The sequence below is a fragment of the Microcebus murinus genome, chromosome 20, assembly GCF_040939455.1.
Source record: "Microcebus murinus isolate Inina chromosome 20, M.murinus_Inina_mat1.0, whole genome shotgun sequence".
In the NCBI taxonomy this organism is placed as follows: domain Eukaryota; kingdom Metazoa; phylum Chordata; class Mammalia; order Primates; family Cheirogaleidae; genus Microcebus; species Microcebus murinus.
In genome coordinates, this window is record NC_134123.1 from 33,266,986 (window position 1) to 33,285,569 (window position 18,584).

Below are 18,584 nucleotides of genomic sequence, written 5' to 3' on the forward strand. Positions count from 1 at the left end.
TTTAGGAAATTGGTTAAGAACGTTTTGGTGGGCAGAGTTTTCAATGTATAAATATACTTTGTGTTGTTCTTTCAAGTCTTTAAAAAAAAGGAGGGGGGCAGAGGAAGTTTCAGGTGGCTCTGTAACAGGCTTGCTCTTTTTTCCTGCGTGGGGGAAATGAAGCCTGTTCTCGGGACCAAGGAGACTGCGGCCCGGAGCTGTGGAGACCAGAAGGGCGGCCTTGGCAGAGGCTTTTGCTATTTGAATAAGGAATGCAGGCGCAGGTACCTGCACTTTCTGTTCCTTCAGAGCATTGTGTATGCTTCCCTCTGAAAATTTCAGCCTCACTCAGCCGGAGAAAGGGAACAAAGTACACGGCTTCAGCTTTGGCCTGAATCCAACCTAGAGGACAGTGCATGCCTCTGGGACGCTGGAGGGAGAAACCAGGGAGAGAATTCTACAGGGAGGTGACACTAAGGGAGAACCACCTTGAAGGGCTGCAGGGAGATGGCATCTTTAAAGGGCCCCCAAACTAGCCCCGGCCGCACCTTGACTCCATACAGCTCTGCCAGTCCCCCTGGACTGCGAACCGGAGGTGCCACGTGTTCCTGTCGCCGTCCCGGGAAAAGACAGCTTCCGGTATGGCAAATGCTGGAGGTGACTCTTCTCCCTTCCTGAAACAGACACGAGCCCACGGGAACAGGACGCCCGCTGCATCCGTTTGTGAGGGTGCTGGCAGCGGAGGGCAGGAGGGTGGAGCCCGAGTACACAGGCGCCTCGCTCCTTCCTTCGTGCTCCCCACGTGAAAGAACATCGGTTTAAAAAGTCAAGGGTAAGAGGTATTTGAAGAAAGGGGAAGAGAGAATTTGGTGGATCAAATAATAGACATTTATTTTTAGCAATATCTGAATTTTTCACTACTCGTTAAGAGAAAAATAGTGAATGCTGCATCACAAACCCTTCTGATAGGTCGCATCGATAGTTACAAATTTCCTTCATGTAGTCAAAGACAACAGTAGGAAAGGTACCGTTCTCTGAACTCTGTACAAAATAATTCATATAAAAAGGAAGAAATGCAATGGTACCATAAATTCCCCCATCAATTTTCTTAAAATTGAGTTAGAAAATTTGACCAAATGTTCTCAGTATAAAAATTACAGACATTGCTCTGTACAACTTGGGGAGTCTAAATTGTTTTTGTTTTTTTCGAATACAAAATAAACTATTATTTTGAAGACATAGAACCATTTCGATGACCGTGCAGGTCAGTTAGAAGTTAGGACTGATTCTTGCTTTTTAAAGAAAAATCATAGCACGGTTCCGTTTTTCCTTTCTTGATTTTGCAGGTTTGCAAGCTTTCTGGTTGATTGAGAAGCAATGAACTGGACTCTCATCCACGTTCCCATTACCAGCGATGTTTGCTTTTACCCTTAATGACAAAGGTTTCTCAGGCAACAGTGGCATCACTCCCACTGCGTAGCGTCACCGCGGCCGGAACACCCACACGCTTCTCATGGGTGCTCCGCGTGTCCGCCCCGATCCCAGGATGTCGGCTCAACGCACGACATCGACTCAGCCAGGACAAACACTCACAAACACACTCACTGCAGTATGAGATGTGGTCTTTTGTTGTTGTTGTTGTTAAATCTAGTTCATAAGCCTTAAAAAGTATTCTCTCCAGATTATAAAAGGTTAGTTAAAACTGTTTAATAGGAACAATCTCGGACAAGCAGAAATAGCTTTGATTTGGAAGATAGCAACATACAACTGGGAGAGATCCTCGGGGTGGTCGGGCTGGACGGTCTGTGCCTCTTCTAGGGGCTGTGTCAGAAGGCGGCTGACTGAACACTCTGCCCTCTTTCAAGGCACATGCCACTTCTCAAAACTGTCAGCTTCCCACACAGGCTACGAGATATTCTATTTACATTTAAAAATAGGTTTTCTTCTTTAGCACAGTGGAGATGCCCAGACCAGTTGCCGCAGGGCCTGCCTAGCACAGGTGCAGAACGGCTTTGTTGATCTCTGGATTCGTCCAGTCATTCCGAATGTCATCCAGGTGGTTGTCGAAATCCACGAGGGTTTCGTAGGACCGGCTGTCCAGGAGCGACGCCAAGATCCTCTGTGCCTCTGGCCAGTCTTCACAGCAGTCGCTGCGGGTCAGACAGGGAGAAGTCAGCCTCTGACTACAGACAAGACCGGGCACGTTAACGGCGGCAAAAAGAGAGGTGGTATGGAATGCCAGGAAACACGGACACTTTAAACACATAAAGATGTACGTAGAGAATATCAAACATGGTTCATTGACAGATGGAAGGGACACCCTTAAAATGGAATTCTGGAAAAGCAGGAGGCAGATGACTGACGCTTTCTGAGTGACCACAAATAAATCGAGCCAAACACTTGGGAAGAGTGTTAGTGCCCCGGGGTCTGGGGCGGGAAGACCCTTGAGTGCCACTCAGGTTCCCCCACAGAAGCCCTCCAGGCCCCAGCCCCCAGGAGTCAGGAGTGCACAGCATTCTCGGGAGAACACGCTAACTTAAAGCACAGGCAGGGCGTGCACCACGCCTGCAGCGGCACTCACTGGTGTGGGTCCCTGCACCGCCATCTGTTCTCGTGGTGCTCGTACACGTGGATCGTGGGCGCTACGCAGTCCATCGTGAACTTGGTGTTGTCTACCTGAGAACAGGGCGGAGGACACGAGTGAACAGACCGCTCACACGAGAGCCAGCACAGGGACCTCCCTGGGGCTCCTGCAGCAGCAGTGTCACCGCTGGCCCAGGGCAGACACGCCTCCTATAAATCTGACATGTGGAATCACCAAGACAGCTTGGCCTGGGATAAATCGTGTATTTTGCAGGAAAATAATGTTTCACGAAAGTGAAGCTTCCAAACTTCTTCCCGCACTATTAGGATTCTGTCTGAATCAATATTGTTTAACAGGCTCTCAATGTCACCTGCCTGCACATCCACCTCATTCCTTCCCTGCACCCCTGGAGACCATGCTGGCTCTAATCCAACGGTCCTCACAATGTGTATGCATCAGAATCACCTGGAAGGCATGTTAAACAGACCGTTGGGCCCCACCCTCAATGTTTCTGATTCAATGGGGTCTCAGAATTGGCAATTAATTAATTTACTTGAGACAGGGTCTCACCCTGTTGCCCAGGCTGGAGTGCAATGGCACAGTCACAGCTCACTGCAACCTTGATTTCCCGGGCTCAAGCAATCCTCCCACCTCAGCTTCTTCAGTAGCCGGAACCACAGGTGTGTGACACCATGCCTGGCGAATTTTTAAAAATTATTTTCGTAGAGACAGGGGTCTCATCATGTTGCCCAGGCTGGTCTCAAACTCCTGGCCTCAAGTAATTCTTCTGTCTTGGCTGCTCAAAGTGCTGGGATTACAGGTGTAAGCCATCGTGCCTGGCCAGAATTGTCATTTCTAACAAGTTGCCAGGTGGTGCTGCTGCTGCTGTGGGCATGGAGACCTCACCCCGAGGACCAGTGACCTTGGAAGACTATCCCCCTTTGGATATCCCTGTGCTGTGACTGCAGCCGCACACGACCCACAGCCAGACCACAACAACTTTAAGTGTGTAGTTGGGAGACTGCTGCAAGAGGTGGCAATGGTCTAATGAAGATAAATTAGTCAAAATATACACAGGAAGCAAACTTGTACAGCAAAGTGCCACAGCAGCAAGAGAACGAATGCTCACTGGCCACCGGAGGTGACTTACCATGACGAGAGCAGCGTCACCGAAGCCCTCGGCGATCCTGGAGGCCACCTTCTCTGCAACCTGGTTTGGACTGCCAAAGAAGAACCAGTGAGTCCCACCACACTCAGTGCTGTTCAACGCTGTCTACATAGGCACAGCCGACAAGTAACGATAAATAGACCCACAGAGCCACCAGGCTGCGTGTGCTTGTTCTGCCTGTTTCCAGTGGCTCTTGGTGGCTGCAGTCCACAGTGATGACTTGTGGTGAGTGGGCACAGGGAATGCTGTCTGGCAACGTGGCGCAGGTCCACCGCAGGTCCCTGCCTCGGTCTGGCCAGGACACCGTCACAGAGGGGACCATGAGGGCATCTCCCAAACAGGAAGGCTCCCTGGAACCCAGTGGCGAGTGGCCGCAGCATGCAGCTGAGCCTCCGCTGCTGGGCGCTTGCCAGCCCCCAGGCCACGCTCCAAGCCCGCCTTTCTCCGCCTGCACTGCCGCAACGAGCCACAGCAGCCTCACAGCTCTGAGTCACATTTTCTTTTACAAAAAATTTTTTAAAACTCCTAAGTCTTCCCACATCTCCATGCTCCTAAGCGTACAGTGGCTGGCCCTGCTCTGCTGCCATGCCAACCTTCACAAATGATACCTTTCTACCTTTAGGCAACAGAGCTAATTGTGGAGTCGCCCCTACACCTCTCCTGCTCTGTGTTGTCCTTCTATCCGATGCTGGCAGGGGCCTTCTTTACAGTCTCTTTCCCCTGGAGCCCCAACTCTGCCTTCAAATCCGTGTAAGTCTTTACATTCAGGGGAAGAGCAAAAAGTGTCTAGCTGGTTCCTCTAGCCTCCGTCCCCAACTGTCCTCCTCCCCTGCAACCCCATTTCCTAAACTTCGTGAATGAGCTGATATTCTGGCTCCACGTGCACACCACGGCTCTGTGCGATCTGCCATCTACCCCCTCTCTGCAGGTCACCCTGGAGGTCTGCCAACCATCGCCTAGTGGCCCAACAACCGACACCCCCTCAAAGCTTCCCAGCTGGAACCCACCAGGCACCCCGCCGTGCAGGCAGGCGCCTGCTCCTGGTTTCTCTGACCCGAGGCTGCCTTTCCCTCTGTTCTTTGCTTCTTAACCAGGCAATGCAGGTTCTATACCTGGCCTTGACCCCTTCACTCTCCTGAACCAGTTCTGCTCAGGCTTAGACACGGGTTTCTAAAATTGCTTCCTAACTGGCCTCACAATTTCTAGGCTCTTCTTATCCACTGTAGCCTGAAAACTCTCCTCAGGTCAATTCTCCTGAAATGGAGCTTCCACCACGTCCCCTCTAGCTCACACACCCATACACTGCTCTCCGCCGCCTGTCACACGGCGACCGCCATCCTCGCCACGGCAGCCTGTCCCCTGGCGGACCCAGCGTCCTTTCCAGCCCACATGAATGCTCACGTCTTTTACTTCAGCAGAGTTGTCTCACACCTTTCCTGCTTCACCCACACTGTTCCCTGTTGGCCTTCCAGGCCCGGCCCTGCTTATTAAACCCCTCCCCATCAGTGCCCAGAAGACACGCCGTCCTCGCCAGGAAGCCCTGCCTCGCGCCCATGCACGGTCTGCCTCCGCCTCCGCCTCCTGTGAACTCTGAAGTGCTGTCTCACACGGAATCCTGGCACGGGCTTTCTTTCTGTGCATCTTATTTTCCCCGCACAATCAGAACTTTAGCTTTTTAAGGCAGAAAATGAGTAATTTTTAATAGCCATAAAAATAAACTGATTATTGTGAGTTTATTTAAAGAAATACAGTATACAATTACAGTCCTTCCCTTGTGATTAGGCCGAAAAAAATAGATTAATAATGTTTTATGAAAACAAACTATTTTATCTGATTGTTCCATTTTCATTTTCAGAATTAAGAATTTAAAGTGATATGGTGGAGCCGGGCGCTGTGGCTCACGCCTGTAATCCTAGCTCTTGGGAGGCTGAGGCGGGTGGATTGCTCAAGGTCAGGAGTTCAAAACCAGCCTGAGCAAGAGCGAGACCCCGTCTCTACTATAAATACAAAGAAATTAATTGGCCAACTGATATATATATATAAAATTAGCCGGGCATGGTGGCGCATGCCTGTAGTCCCAGCTACTTGGGAGGCTGAGGCAGAAGGATCGCTCGAGCCCAGGAGTTTGAGGTTGCTGTGAGCTAGGCTGACGCCACGGCACTCACTCTAGCCTGGGCAACAAAGCGAGACTCTGTCTCAAAAAAAAAAAAAATAAAAAAAATAAAAAAAAAATAAAGTGATATAGTGGCTGGGTATGGTGGCTTATGCCTGTAATCCTACCACTCTGGGAGGCCGAGGTGGGTGGATTGCTCAAGGTCAGGTGTTCAAAACCAACCTGAGCAAGAGCGAGACCCCATCTCTACTATAAATAGAAAGAAATTAATTGGCCAACTAAAAATATATAGAAAAAAATTAGCCGGGCATGGTGGCGCATGCCTGTAGTCTCAGCTATCGGGAGGCTGAGGCAGGAGGATCGCTTGAGCCCAGGAGTCGGAGGTTGCTGTGAGCTAGGCTGACACCACGGCACTCTAGCCCGGGCAACAGAGTGAGACTATGTCTCAAAAATAAATAAATAAAATAAAAAATTAAAGTGATACAGTATCTGGAGTACTGTTTTAAGAAAAATTACACTTAAGAGAGAAGGGAAGGTTTTATGGGTAGAATTATATTTAAGAAAAAAGCTAGCATGGTGCCAGGTCAAACTGAAGGTGGCACTTCGCTGTGTTGACCAGGGCGAGTGCCAAGTCCCCACGGTTCCAATGGCAGACGGGGAGGAGCAGGAGCGGGGCCTGGGGGAGGCCGAGTCACCCACCGTGTGCCCAAACACTCCACAGACTGTGTCTTCACTGGTCCCCTCTCCCAGTCCTTAGCGCAGAGGGGAAGGGGCTGGCATCTGCTGAGTGCACGACCTTCCAGGGACTTGCAGTAAAGAAAAGGCAGAGCCTCTTGCTACCAAGAAACTCACGAAGCTATTATTTCTAATAATTATCACACTAGCTGGTGACTTTATTGGGAAGGGGTGAGTGTACCCTTAATGAGTGTACCAAGATACTCTCATTAAAAACAAAAACTGCCATTTGAGATGCCCAAGAACTCAAATTTAAAATTTATTCCTTTGAAAGAAGTTAAAATTTTGTAGTTGATGAACTGTCAAAGTATTTGAAGGAGTTGCCAACTTTTTTGGTATCATGCACATAGTCTTAAACACCCACCTACCCCGCTCCTGAATGCAGGCTTTCACATTACGACGTTCAGACCAGCACTGTGCTTCCTGCTAGTCTGCGTCAACTCCTTGCTCCTGCGAAGAGGCAGCTGTCCAAAGTGCAGGCACCTGAGGCCAGAGGCCATCTTCCTGACCCCCTTTCCCAGCCAGCACAGAGGAGCCAGGCACGCAGATGTAGTTGGTACCCTACATTTTGTATCTAAAAGCTTTTTACTGAGCATCTGTCTCCGGCCAAGGCACCCTGCTGGGTGCTGAGCTATGCCCATGTGGAGTGGACGTCACGCGGCAAAACAACAGCAATTAGGAAACAATACAACAAAATGCGACATAAGGACCTAAAGTTTCGGAAATGTATGAAAGTTATAAGCACGTTAAAACACTGACTGAGTAATCCTTTTTTTGAAAAAGTAATCACAGCCCCTACTCCCAAACAGGCGCAAGGCCCAACACTTGGCACACCGTTTCCTTCTGCCCCCAGGACTGCCCTCCCAGGCATGGGCTCTTGGCTCTGTTTCAGACAGAACCACTGAGGCCCAAGGAAGTTCATTAGTGAGTCACCCAGGATTTAAATCCACATCCACCTAGCTCCAAATCTTACGCTGTGAGACACTGTTAATCAGGTCATAGATATTTCTGGAACAAAGAGAGCAGATTTTAAGCTAGGTTTGGTTGAAGAGAAAAGGGAATGTTTTCCTGGCAGAAGCAAACGGCATTTAAGAAAGAAGTCAGCAGGGTCCTAGCTCCTGAGCTCCCAAACCGTGTGGCCTCTGTGAATTTGCCTTGCCTGGCGGAGTGTCCTCATCTGTGCATGGCTGTGAAGGTTAACAGGACGGCTCCAGTGGGGCTCCAGGCTGGGACGCGCAGACTCCACGTGCAAGGGTGCAGACCCGTCGATAGTGTTTTAATCCCCTCTACACACCGGACAAATGGCTGCTCAGAACATACTGCAAGACTGAAATCATGGACGCAAAACCTGCTGGGTGAGTGGCTGACGGAATCTGGATGTGGTGAGGAGCAGGGACGTGTGGACGAAGGTATGAATAGCATGAAAACGCGTGTCTGCACAAGGCAACTGCAGCGGGGCGGGAGATGAGGACAGCGAGCCGAAGGAGGCACACGCAGGGAAGAGGACAAGAGAGGCTGTGTGCCTGGTCCGTGTGGGTGACCGAGTAAGGCGTGGGTCTGGGGTGGGGACTTAAGGAAGGGGACGTGCCTAGGCTAACTTGACAATCCGGTGCTATTCCCTCTTCCCTGGGCTCCTCTCCCTTCTGCAAGAAGAGCCGTGGGAGACGCTGCTCAGTCCAGGAACACCCTCCTGCCAAGGACACTCCCAGCCGCTCGCAAGATGAAGTTCAAAATGCTTCCTTGCACCGAGGAGCCCTCAGGTGTGGCCTGCCCAACCCAGGCAGCGCCACTTCCTAGCACCTCCCTCCACTTGGGTGCACGCTCTGTTCCCGTCTTCTGCTGCCCCATCCACCAGCACCTCCTGGTTTTCCCGTCTGCACTCTGACAAGACCCTGCCTACTGTCAAAGGCTCAGTTCAAAGGACACTGGGAGCTTCTTGGGTTATGCCACAGGGCTAAGTTCTCCCTGGCCGTGCCGCCACGGCCCCCAGCATGCCCTCCCGGCAAGGCTTGCTGCTTCATGCGGCAGCTGCCTGTTTGCACTCGCTTCCGTGTTCTTTTTACTATTATTATTTTTCATTTTAGTTTTATTAAGCACTATAAAACACACCGCATGCTACACAATACAGTGTATGACCTTCTGGCAGGGGTGGGCGACCATTACTGAGTTATTTTTTCATCGATCAGGAAAATGCTTCTTTAATCAATGCTCTCCAAATGCTCTGACACACAGTAACGGTTCACTCCAGAGATGGGCCTGTCTCTTTCCATCAAATTCCAACGACAGTAAATAACAGGCACTCCCTTTTCTCCTTGCCACCATTAGTGAACTTGTGGACGTACACAGTGGCCACTCCGGGATGACCAAGCACGCGCCCATGACAGCAAGTCCAGGGACAATCTTGAACCACATCTCAGCATGGCTACCTAGGCCACAAGCCCACTTCTAGGCCCCTGAAAGATGACTGGGCTTTGGCTCCCTCCCCAGTAAGCCCCTCTCTCTCATATTCCACTCAGCCACGAGGGGGCATGGCCCACGCAGCAGTCCACACCTGCTCAGTGCCTTTCAGGTAACAAGAGTGAGACAGACATGGCCTGTGAGTAGGCTCTCGCTCAGAGAAGGGTGGGAGACAGTCATCAGCACAGGCGAGGCGGACGGTATCAGACAGGGGAGGGCCCAGGAGTGAGGCTGCTAGGAGACGCTCTGAGGAGGAGAGACACGTGCCCTTGGTGGGCTCAGAGGGAGAACAGAGAGGTCATGGGAGAGGCAGAAGAGCCCATGTGCGCTGGGCTCCGATGTGTCACCACACACCACCCCGGCAGGTGCTTCAGGGGACTTTGAGTCCAATGCCTCACTGGCTATCGGCCTCCCTCAGGGACTTGCGCCTCGACCCGGCCACCAAGGATAAGAGGTCTCGTTTCTGAAGCTATTTGTGCCTCCTCAGCGACAGCAGTGCTCAGTCCCCAGCTTCCTGCGTTGCTTCCAAAAGTGCTCTTAAGCCCAGCCTCGCGTCGGTGCTGAGCGGGTGGCCCTTACTCCAGGGTCCTCCACTACACCTCTAACTCCCCAGACACCCGAGTCTGCCGGCTCTATGTGACAGCATGACAAAAGCATGTCGGGGCGCCCCTGGCATGTGCCCCCATTATATACCGTGGGGGACACTTTCCAGCTGCCCCTCTGGCTTCTGGCTGGTTTCAGCCAAAGGAAAGCCCTTGAAGACATCTTGGGAGTGGAGGAGAGACACCAGCTACGGACCACTCTGGGCCATCCCCCCTCTGAGGTGAGGTCACATCTGGCTGGCTGTGTCCCTTGGGCAAAGGGCTCTGCTCCTCCTCATGAACCTCTTGACCCAGCTCCTTCCTTCCCAGGCCTTCAGGCTGAAGGCCAGAACTGCTGTCGTCACTGGCTTTGGTCACCACAGGACCCTCGTGAGTTCTCCTGGCTACTGCCCACACCTTTGTGAATGGCCCACATATTAAGCCCGCCTCAAATTATCCTAACCTGAGTGTTTCTTATGTCCTTCTGTTGGGACCAAGAGCCATGCAGAGACAGAGCAAGATCCTCAGCTCTGCTCCTTACTGAGGACCACAGTGAGAGAAACATCTGGATAAAAGGAACTAGGAGCTAACAGAAATGAAGCAGCAAATACCACATTTTCATCACAGTATCAGACCCTAAGAGTCCCAAACCTAAAAGACATTTTATTGACCCCAAAAGAGAACGGTATTCCTTCCTGAGGCTCTGCCCAACCTCATTTCTAGTCAGGTAACAGGAAGCAAGGCAGAGCTGAGAAAGGACAGAAATCCACGTTCCTGACTGTCACTTGCCTTGTGTTAACTCCCTGCAAGCAAAATAGGGAAGATACAAAACAGAATCCCAAAGTTAATATAAATGTTTAGAGTGTCTGTTGTTTGGGATTATCCACACCACAGTTCCCCTCCGATACTATAAACAAGCATGGGGCAGGGAGGGTCTCACAGAATCTGCATCTGGAGCCTACAGAGGGACAGACAGCTCCCCAGAGACTGGCTCTGTGCTGTGATCATTCTTCCAGCCCACAGAGGGTTTCTGCAGCGACATACCTGGCGTCCTTTACTCGTTCATTAGCTTGATAATAACCAGCAATCACATAGCTATTATCTTTGCACCATGAATCAATCTGAAAGAGGAACAAAAATTGGGAAGAAAAGATGAATGATTTTTCCCTTAAATATCAAGTCTCAAAAACCACAGGAGACCCCTCCCCCACATGCTGGGACAAGACATGATACAATTCTGTTTCTTTCTCCCCAGAAGAAAGCCTACCACTCACAGGGAAACAACCAAATCACACCGAGGCCAGGGAAAGCACAGACCCGGCCCCTCACTCTCCTAGAGATGGGGGTGTCCTCCTACAAGACAGGCCCCTGTGACGGTCAGGAGGGGTGGGACACTGAACTGGAGACTTGACCTCCTTCTCCACTCCCAGCAGGAGCCCCTCCCCCCCACAGGTATTAAATGGGAACAGTGCTGTGGAGGGCGGGGGAGGGGGCGACAATCTTCAACTGCTACAATATAAAGAACTGGGGTGTTCGGGGGCCTGAGAAAGCCTTGTGATTATTAAATCAATCCTTCATAGTTGAGGAAACTAAAGCTCAGGGAGGTTCTAACTCTGCACGACCAGGCATCCAGGTGGCAGGGGCACACTCGCAGACACACTTAAGTCCCTATGGGGTGCTTTTAAATGGGAGCGTGGTAGCAAACCTGAAAAGTTTTTTGTTCTGTTTTATAATACCACTTTTCTCTCATCAGATTTAGCTTCCTGTGGGTCTAATGCCGTTATTAAGAACAACAAAAGGTCATCCTGTTTTGCCATAATGGAATTTTAATACACTGCAATAAATTCTATTTTCAGTCTGCAGAAGAGGAACAAAAATTGATACCTTGCTTTTCGGCAGTGAATTAACTTGGTTAATTTTTTTTATAACATACAACTCTATTGCTCTTTTTACCTGAATTCTGGTTTGGGCCTACAACAGTTTCCTTCATGACTAAAAGCAGACATTACAAGATAGTACAGTCCAAGGGTCCCTTTGCTTACACAGAGAATATTTCTGGCCTCCTAAGAGCTCATGAATTACCATATTGGGTCAAAACCAGCAGGCTCACTGAACCAACTGGATATTCTGGTCATCTACCCAGATCACGTTATATCCCCTAAATATTTATAATGGCTTTATCACTGTGATTTTGGAGCTGCAAATCACTCCAAAATTACTTATATTTTGTTTCTATCGTCTCTTGGTGGAATGGGTTCTGGAAACTTTGCATAGCTGCTTAGAACAAAATCATCTCTATGCAGCATCAAGAGGCCTCACTCAAAATTTGGGATCTGGTCCTGCTCTGCGATTAGCTGACCCCTTAGCGCCGCATTCCCAGCCTCTGTTTCCAAACACAGGCCAGCTTACGTGTGTCCTCCCTTGGGGTGACACTTGTCTCTGCGCACCCAGGCATGCCTATTTCCAGAGTTGGATTTTCTGCTGTCTTAGTTTCCTACTGCCCTTTTAACAAGTCACCAAATTTAGTGGCCTAAAACACTACAAATTTTTTTGCCTTGCAGAAGTCTAAAATGGGCCAGCAGGGCCAATCCTTCTGGAAGGACATGGGGAGAACCCTTTCCTCGCCTTTCCCAGAACCTAGAGGCTGCCCCAATTCCTTGGCCCACGGTGGCTGCATCACTCCAGCCTCTGCTTCCACCATCCGTTTCCTTACCTGACTCTACTTCCCTCTTACATGGGGCCCACCCAGAAAATCCAGGATAATCTCTCCGCCCTGAGATCTTTTTCTTTTTTTTTTTTTTGAGACATAGTCTCGCTTTGTTGCCCAGGCTAGAGTGAGTGCTGTGGCATCAGCCTAGCTCATAGCAACCTCCAACTCCTGGGCTCAAGTGATCCTCCTGCCTCAGCCTCCCGAGTAGCTGGGACTACAGGCATTCGCCACCATGCCCGGCTAATTTTTTCTATATATATGTTAGCTGGCCAATTAATTTCATTCTATTTATAGTAGAGATGGGGTCTCACTCTTGCTCAGGCTGGTTTCGAACTCCTGACCTCGAGCAATCCTCCCGCCTTGGCCTCCCAGTGTGCTAGGATTACAGGCGTGAGCCACCGCGCCCGGCCTCTGTCCTGAGATCTTTAACTTAATCACACCCACGAAGTCCCTTTTGGCACCTAATGCCTGGTGGTCAGGATGGAGATATATTTTGGGGGTTATGATTCCACTGACCACAGCTATACTACATTTACTGTAAGGACAGGACAAGGGCTGGATGCGGTGGCTCACGCCTATAATCCCAACACTTTGGGAGGCAGAGGCAGGAGGATTGCTTGAGGCCAGGAGTTCGAGACAAGCCGGAGCAAGAGTGAGACCCCATCTCCACAAAAAATAGAAAAATTAGCCAGGCATGGTGGTGTGGGCCTGTGCTGAGGCAGAAAGATCACTTGAGCCCAGGAATTTAAGGCTGCAGTGAGCTATGACGATGTTACGGCACTCCAGCCTGAGTGACAGAGCAAGACCCTGTCACCAAAAAAAAAAAAAAAAAAAAGGATAGGACAAATTTTATATGTATTTGCTACAGACAATGTCCTGATGACCCCCAGCAGAATTCGAGTAGGGGGGCGAGCAGTCTAGCAAGCAGTATAGGCTGGCTGCTACGTCTCTTTCCCGGGCTGAAGCTAACTGTTTGGGACTCGTACCCCAGCAAACACATAGGGCATCACCTTGCATCTGCCCCAGAGCATAGAAAGCACCTGATACAAAGGATGGTTCCTGTGACAAATGCACACAATGTACACCTCAACCTACATTTTGCCTGCAAAGGGACAAATTCCTATATGAAAAACTCAAAGGGCTCGACCAAACTCCAGCAGAAAAATGTCATGACCTGCAACTTCTACTAGAATGCCATATCCCCGTCATGCATCTTGTGAAAAATCAAAATGAAAATAAAGGTTAGGACAAAACTCTGTGAAGCCTGTTGCCAATTTAGTAAAACCAGTTCTGAATACAGACAACCTATGCAGTTTTTTTCTTTTTACTTTCTGGAAGAAAAAGAGGACACTTTCACCTTGGCATATAAGCCCACCACCCTCTCTGTTCAATGCACTTTTTGGCTCATTCTGTTCCAGACATGTAGGAGAACTATTAGAGGGGTTGGGACCACCCCATTCATTCCCAGCTAGACTGTACAAAGGAAGGAGCTTCTCTCAGCAACCTTACCGAGGTTTCGCACATGAGGCACTTTATGGTGTTCCAAGCACAATCACCACTCTCGTGTGGCTGTACAATAACCGTGAAGCAGGCGAGGCGGGACCTGGTAAGAAAGCCACTCCAAGGAGGGCATCTCTCCCAAACTTGCCACCTACCAGCAGGTTGAGGGGAACCTGCCGGGCCTTCCTATTTGTAGCAAGAAGCAGGTCAAGGAGTTCGGAAGTAGAGAGACTGTTATTTTCACTGGGAAGGAAGGAAAGCTCCTTCTCAAGTCAGCCGCCTATTTTTCTATCGAATGGAAAGGAGCTAGATCCATGAGAAGAGCTTTGGAAGTCGATGGGATGGATATGGAGGATGAAGTTCAGGGCAAGGAACTGAAGGAGGACCCACAGCAACCTTCTCCCTCTCCCAGGCTAGCACCGGAATGTTCTGGAGAAGAACGAAGGGCACGGGGGAGGGGGAGCCATGCAAAGGATGGCAGCCATGCAAAGGAACACAGAGCCTCTGGCCTGAAATCATGCTGATGAGGCCACTTGGGAGGTAAGAAAGTCATCTGAGCACAATGTCACAGAAAGCTGCTCCACAGTGCTAGGAAATCAACGAGAGGGGAAAAGGACAGAAAGGGCTTAGAGAAACAGCAGGTTTATGCTAATTTTCCTACTAACATTTTATGGGTTTTTGCTATTAGAAATAATTCCTTTGCTACCTACGTCAAAGGGTTATAAGGATAAATAATAGACATAAGTACTTAAAAAAATAAAAAGCAACCAGAAATGCTAGGATTTTTTTTAAAACGGAAAATTATAATGAAAAGCCTTTCAAAGGAACTAATGTTGCCCTTTGACAGATTGCATATCAAGTTGGTCTTTCCCACTTACCAAAAATAATTCCAATATGAAACTCCCTGAATAGAATAAAGCCGTGAGAATAAGGCCTCATTTACAGTTGCGTGGACGTAGATGGTCTGTTAAAACTACATCTTCCATAGCTGATCACCCTATTTATTAACTATGGCTCCAAACACAGGGTTTCACTGCCTTCAGGTTATCAAGCCACTAAGTCAAAAAGTGAACAATCTAAATTTAAATAGCTTAACTGTAATATAAGACTTTTAGATTGACTCAAATTGGGAATTTTCCTCCATAATTCTCCTCTGAATGTTACTTCATTTGCACTGGATCGGCACCTTTTTCGTATTTGTCCACTGCTGAGGCTATGATCCAAAGTTTAGGTGAATATAAGAAAAGTCAGTACACACCAACACTGCGTGGCAAGGACAAAAGTTGGGCTGTTTTCACTGCTGAGAAGTCACTGCAGGAGTCTAGTTCGGACCTAACATGCTGGATGCGAGACTCTAAGACCCCTCGCACACTGAAGGGCACGTCTTGGGGAGGTGCTGGCATTGGCAGTCTAGAGTGCAGAGGGTAAACCTGCAGGGGAGCAAGATCAGAAGGGGGCCCCAAAGGGCCGTCTCACTCTCAGGCTGGAGGCAGTGGGGCAACCGTGGCTCTTAGAGTCAAGGTTCCCTCTGGGCATCTTCCCTCCCCAGGTAAGTGGCTTGGGAGCAGCTCTGCTCCTTGGGGAAAATTCATGTATCCACAACTCAAATGCAGTTGTTTATAGTTGTTGGTATGTTTAATTCTCTCAAGTGTTGTGTTTATATACCATAATGGAACATAACCCTTTAACTCTGTAAAGGTTACCTGTGAGAAGTGATATTAGACATTCCAAGTGAGGTTCAAGTTTGTATTTAAGAAGCTCCCAGGTATTCTGATAGGGTTTTAGATGGGTATTAATGTAGCACACCTTATCCTCCTACAGACCTATCACTCCATGCAGCGTCCTGGGAGAATATGACCTGTCCTATAAGCTTCAAAGTCACTGAGAAGCTACTGGCTCTCAATCTTTGGCTCCAGCCTGTCTTCTGAGCTCCATACCCATTTCTCAACTTTCAACACTAGGACTTCTTCAACATCTCAAATTCAACATGTCCCAAATGGAATTAATCACCTCTCCTCCAAATCTGTCTCTCTGGCTCTGTTCCCATGATGAATGGCACCACCGCACCATCCTCCCAATGCATCAGCCAGAAATCCAGGTGTCATCTCACTTCCGTTCCCCTAGGTCTGCACATGATTAGTCACTGAGTCCTGTGGGCTCTCCCTCCTGCTCTCTGCTATCTGTCCCTTTTTCCGCATCCACGCTACACTCAGTTCAGCCACGTCCCTGCCTCTAGTCTTGCATGTATTCTGGTCTCCAACATCCTCCTTAGGGAAGGCTGCAGCCATCACTTAAAGACACAAATCTGATCACGCAACTGTCCTCTTGTGGCTTCCGTCTGTCTTCAGGATGGTGCCCAAATGCCTCTGCGTGATCTACAAGGTCCACTACAAAGCAATCTGTCCATGCTCACTTCTCTGTTCCCTGTCCCTTTGCACGCCACCCTCTAGCTCTCCCAAACACCCTCCCTTCTCCTCCCACTGTTTTCTCCTGGTCTCTGCACATGCTGGTCTCTCTCATCTCAAACGCTCTCCCTCCATCCACCCACCTCCTGGATTAGCAGGGCTGGCCCACTACTTGCATAGCCTTCTGTCTGGGCCGCCTCACAGCATGGGCTCCCCCAGCCTGACTTTTCTCTTGAATTCCTCACCACTTTTTACCTATTTCTACCTGTGGCACTTACCCGTTGGTATCGTGCTTGCTGCAAGTTCAAGTGCTAAGCAGAGACCAGGTACTGTGTCTAATCCATAGCCACAGCCCTCGCCAGCACAGGCCTGGCACAAAGCAGACACTCAACACTGACTGCAGATCGGGATCAGCCTGCATAACCGCTAGTGAATCTAGCTCCCTACAAGTCAATGCGTTTCACATATATCCACTCACCCTGCAATTCCCCTGATAACAGAACAATTAAGACAAGTGGCTAGAAAGACCTGGATTAAAACATAAACAATGCCCTCTCCAGTGGTGTTTCGGTACTGAGAGCAGTAAAATGACTTTATAAACATCATCTACTTATCATATCTGTCTCCTGCCCAGAAATGATATGAAAAATTCCCCACAATGACTCAGTTTACTTTAACAAGCACTCAAGGACGTGACCGTATGCCCAGAGGTACTTCTTGTTTGCCAAGAATTTACCTGGGTGTCATAATTAGGTAAATTAGGAAACAATGTCTTCTTCTTTTTTTTTTTTTTTGCCTGGCTTCTTTACTTCCATGGAATGGCTTCATTTTTCTGGTGAGAGGCATAGAGAAATGATTTCTAGCTACATCTTCTCAAATTTAACTACTTCTTGCATGAATTTGCTAACATTTTTTAGCATCATGGTTTATTCTTAATAGAAAAACCTTAGCTCAGATGGGCAGGTCTGAGGCTACAGTTTATTTCTTGTTGGTTTTAACAACTCAATGGAATTCATAGATGGTCTTTTTCCCCCCCTTTATCGATCACCATAACGGAAAAGCTATTGCCTAAAATTCAATTACCAGCTAGTTTAATTGCATGCTAAATCTTTTTCCCATTGTACTTCAATAAAGCAATCATAGCAAGCAGACAGATAAAAGAGTGTTGGGTAGATCATCTCCTCCTGCCTTTTAATTTCACAAAAATTCTTGAGCTTTTAAAACTATGGAAGCATTCCAGATAATAAGTCGCTAACCACCAAGGGGAACAGACAAATTCTCCTTACACAAAACCCATGGACATTCATGGGGAGCCAAGGCCGGAGGTGTCAACGCTGCCTAAATATGTCTGACCTCTGGAATTCCCCAGTACCAAGCCCTCCTCCTTAGATAAGAAACCCCTTCTGTGAAGATGCGGAAGAACCCAACTCTAGCGCTTCAGTCCCAACAACACGAGAACTTCCTGCAACTGAAAATCCTCAAATTCTGTCGAATCCTTACCCAGCTAAGGATAGCTTGTTTCTACAAAAGCTACTAGTCTCGTAAAACGAGACTCGCTGCCTACAGCGTCCCTAAAAGCCTGCACGACGGTTCGAGTCGCTGCGACTGCTACTACTACGAGTACCAAGAGCCAGGCCGAGACCTAAGCGCCTCCCTGGCCCGTCCCATTCCCGGCCACGGTGACCCCAGGGAGCGGGTCCAAGATTCCTGCGGGAAGCCGGCCGCGAAATCGGTTTCCTCGTGCCGAAGACTCCGAAGGGTGGCGGGGGCGCCCTGCCCGCGCTTACCAGCGTGAGCGCCACCTCCAGCATAGGGGCGAGGGCCAGCGTGCCGTGGAAGAGGGGAATGCAGTCCACGAAGAGGGTGTGGTGGGCGCCCGGGCCGCCCAGGGGCAGGTGCTCCTTGCGCGGCTTCTGCTTCTCGGCCACCAGCAGTCCGTTGACGGCGCAGTGCGGGTACTTGGCGCCGTGCAGCACCATCTTGCAGTAGGCCTGGGTGGTCAGCTTCACCCCGGGCATGCTGAGCCCGGGAGGGCCCCGGAGGCCCCGGGGCGAGCGGCTGAGGCCTGGCCCCGCTGCCCGGCCGCGCGGCGCCCCAGCGGAGAAGTAGGACGAGGACGCGGCGACTGCCCTGCTCGGCCGCCGGCTGGCGGGACCCCCCCACCCCCCGCTCAGTCCCGGCCCCCCGACTCAGGCCTGGCCCCGCTCGGGCCTCGGTTCCTGCGGGAAGCCGCCGCCGCCGCCGCTGCCGCCTCAGACTCCACTCGCGCTTCTCGCCGGGCGCCGCCGGAAAGCGGCCCCTGCAGCGCCTGCCGGAAAGCAGCCCAGCGCGGCGTTTTACGACGCTCGCGGC

At 50.0% G+C, this 18,584-nt stretch overlaps 1 protein-coding gene across 2 annotated transcripts; it reads right to left on the reverse strand.

The window, feature by feature from the left end:
* Positions 1 to 1,668: 1,668 nt before the first annotated feature.
* On the reverse strand, positions 1,669 to 18,491 carry EMC8 (ER membrane protein complex subunit 8). Of its 2 annotated transcripts, XM_012764667.3 has the most exons (5): positions 18,020 to 18,491; positions 10,662 to 10,738; positions 3,714 to 3,783; positions 2,561 to 2,655; positions 1,669 to 2,129 (listed from the first exon to the last, which is right to left on the reverse strand). In XM_012764667.3, exons 1-5 carry the CDS (start codon positions 18,248 to 18,250, stop codon positions 1,970 to 1,972), a joined length of 633 nt encoding a protein of 210 aa, XP_012620121.1. In that variant the 5' UTR covers positions 18,251 to 18,491; the 3' UTR covers positions 1,669 to 1,969. The 2 variants fall into 2 exon arrangements, with proteins under 2 accessions (XP_012620121.1, XP_075851956.1); XM_075995841.1 differs by lacking the exon at positions 2,561 to 2,655 and having other exon boundaries at positions 1,969 to 2,129.
* Positions 18,492 to 18,584: the final 93 nt, after the last annotated feature.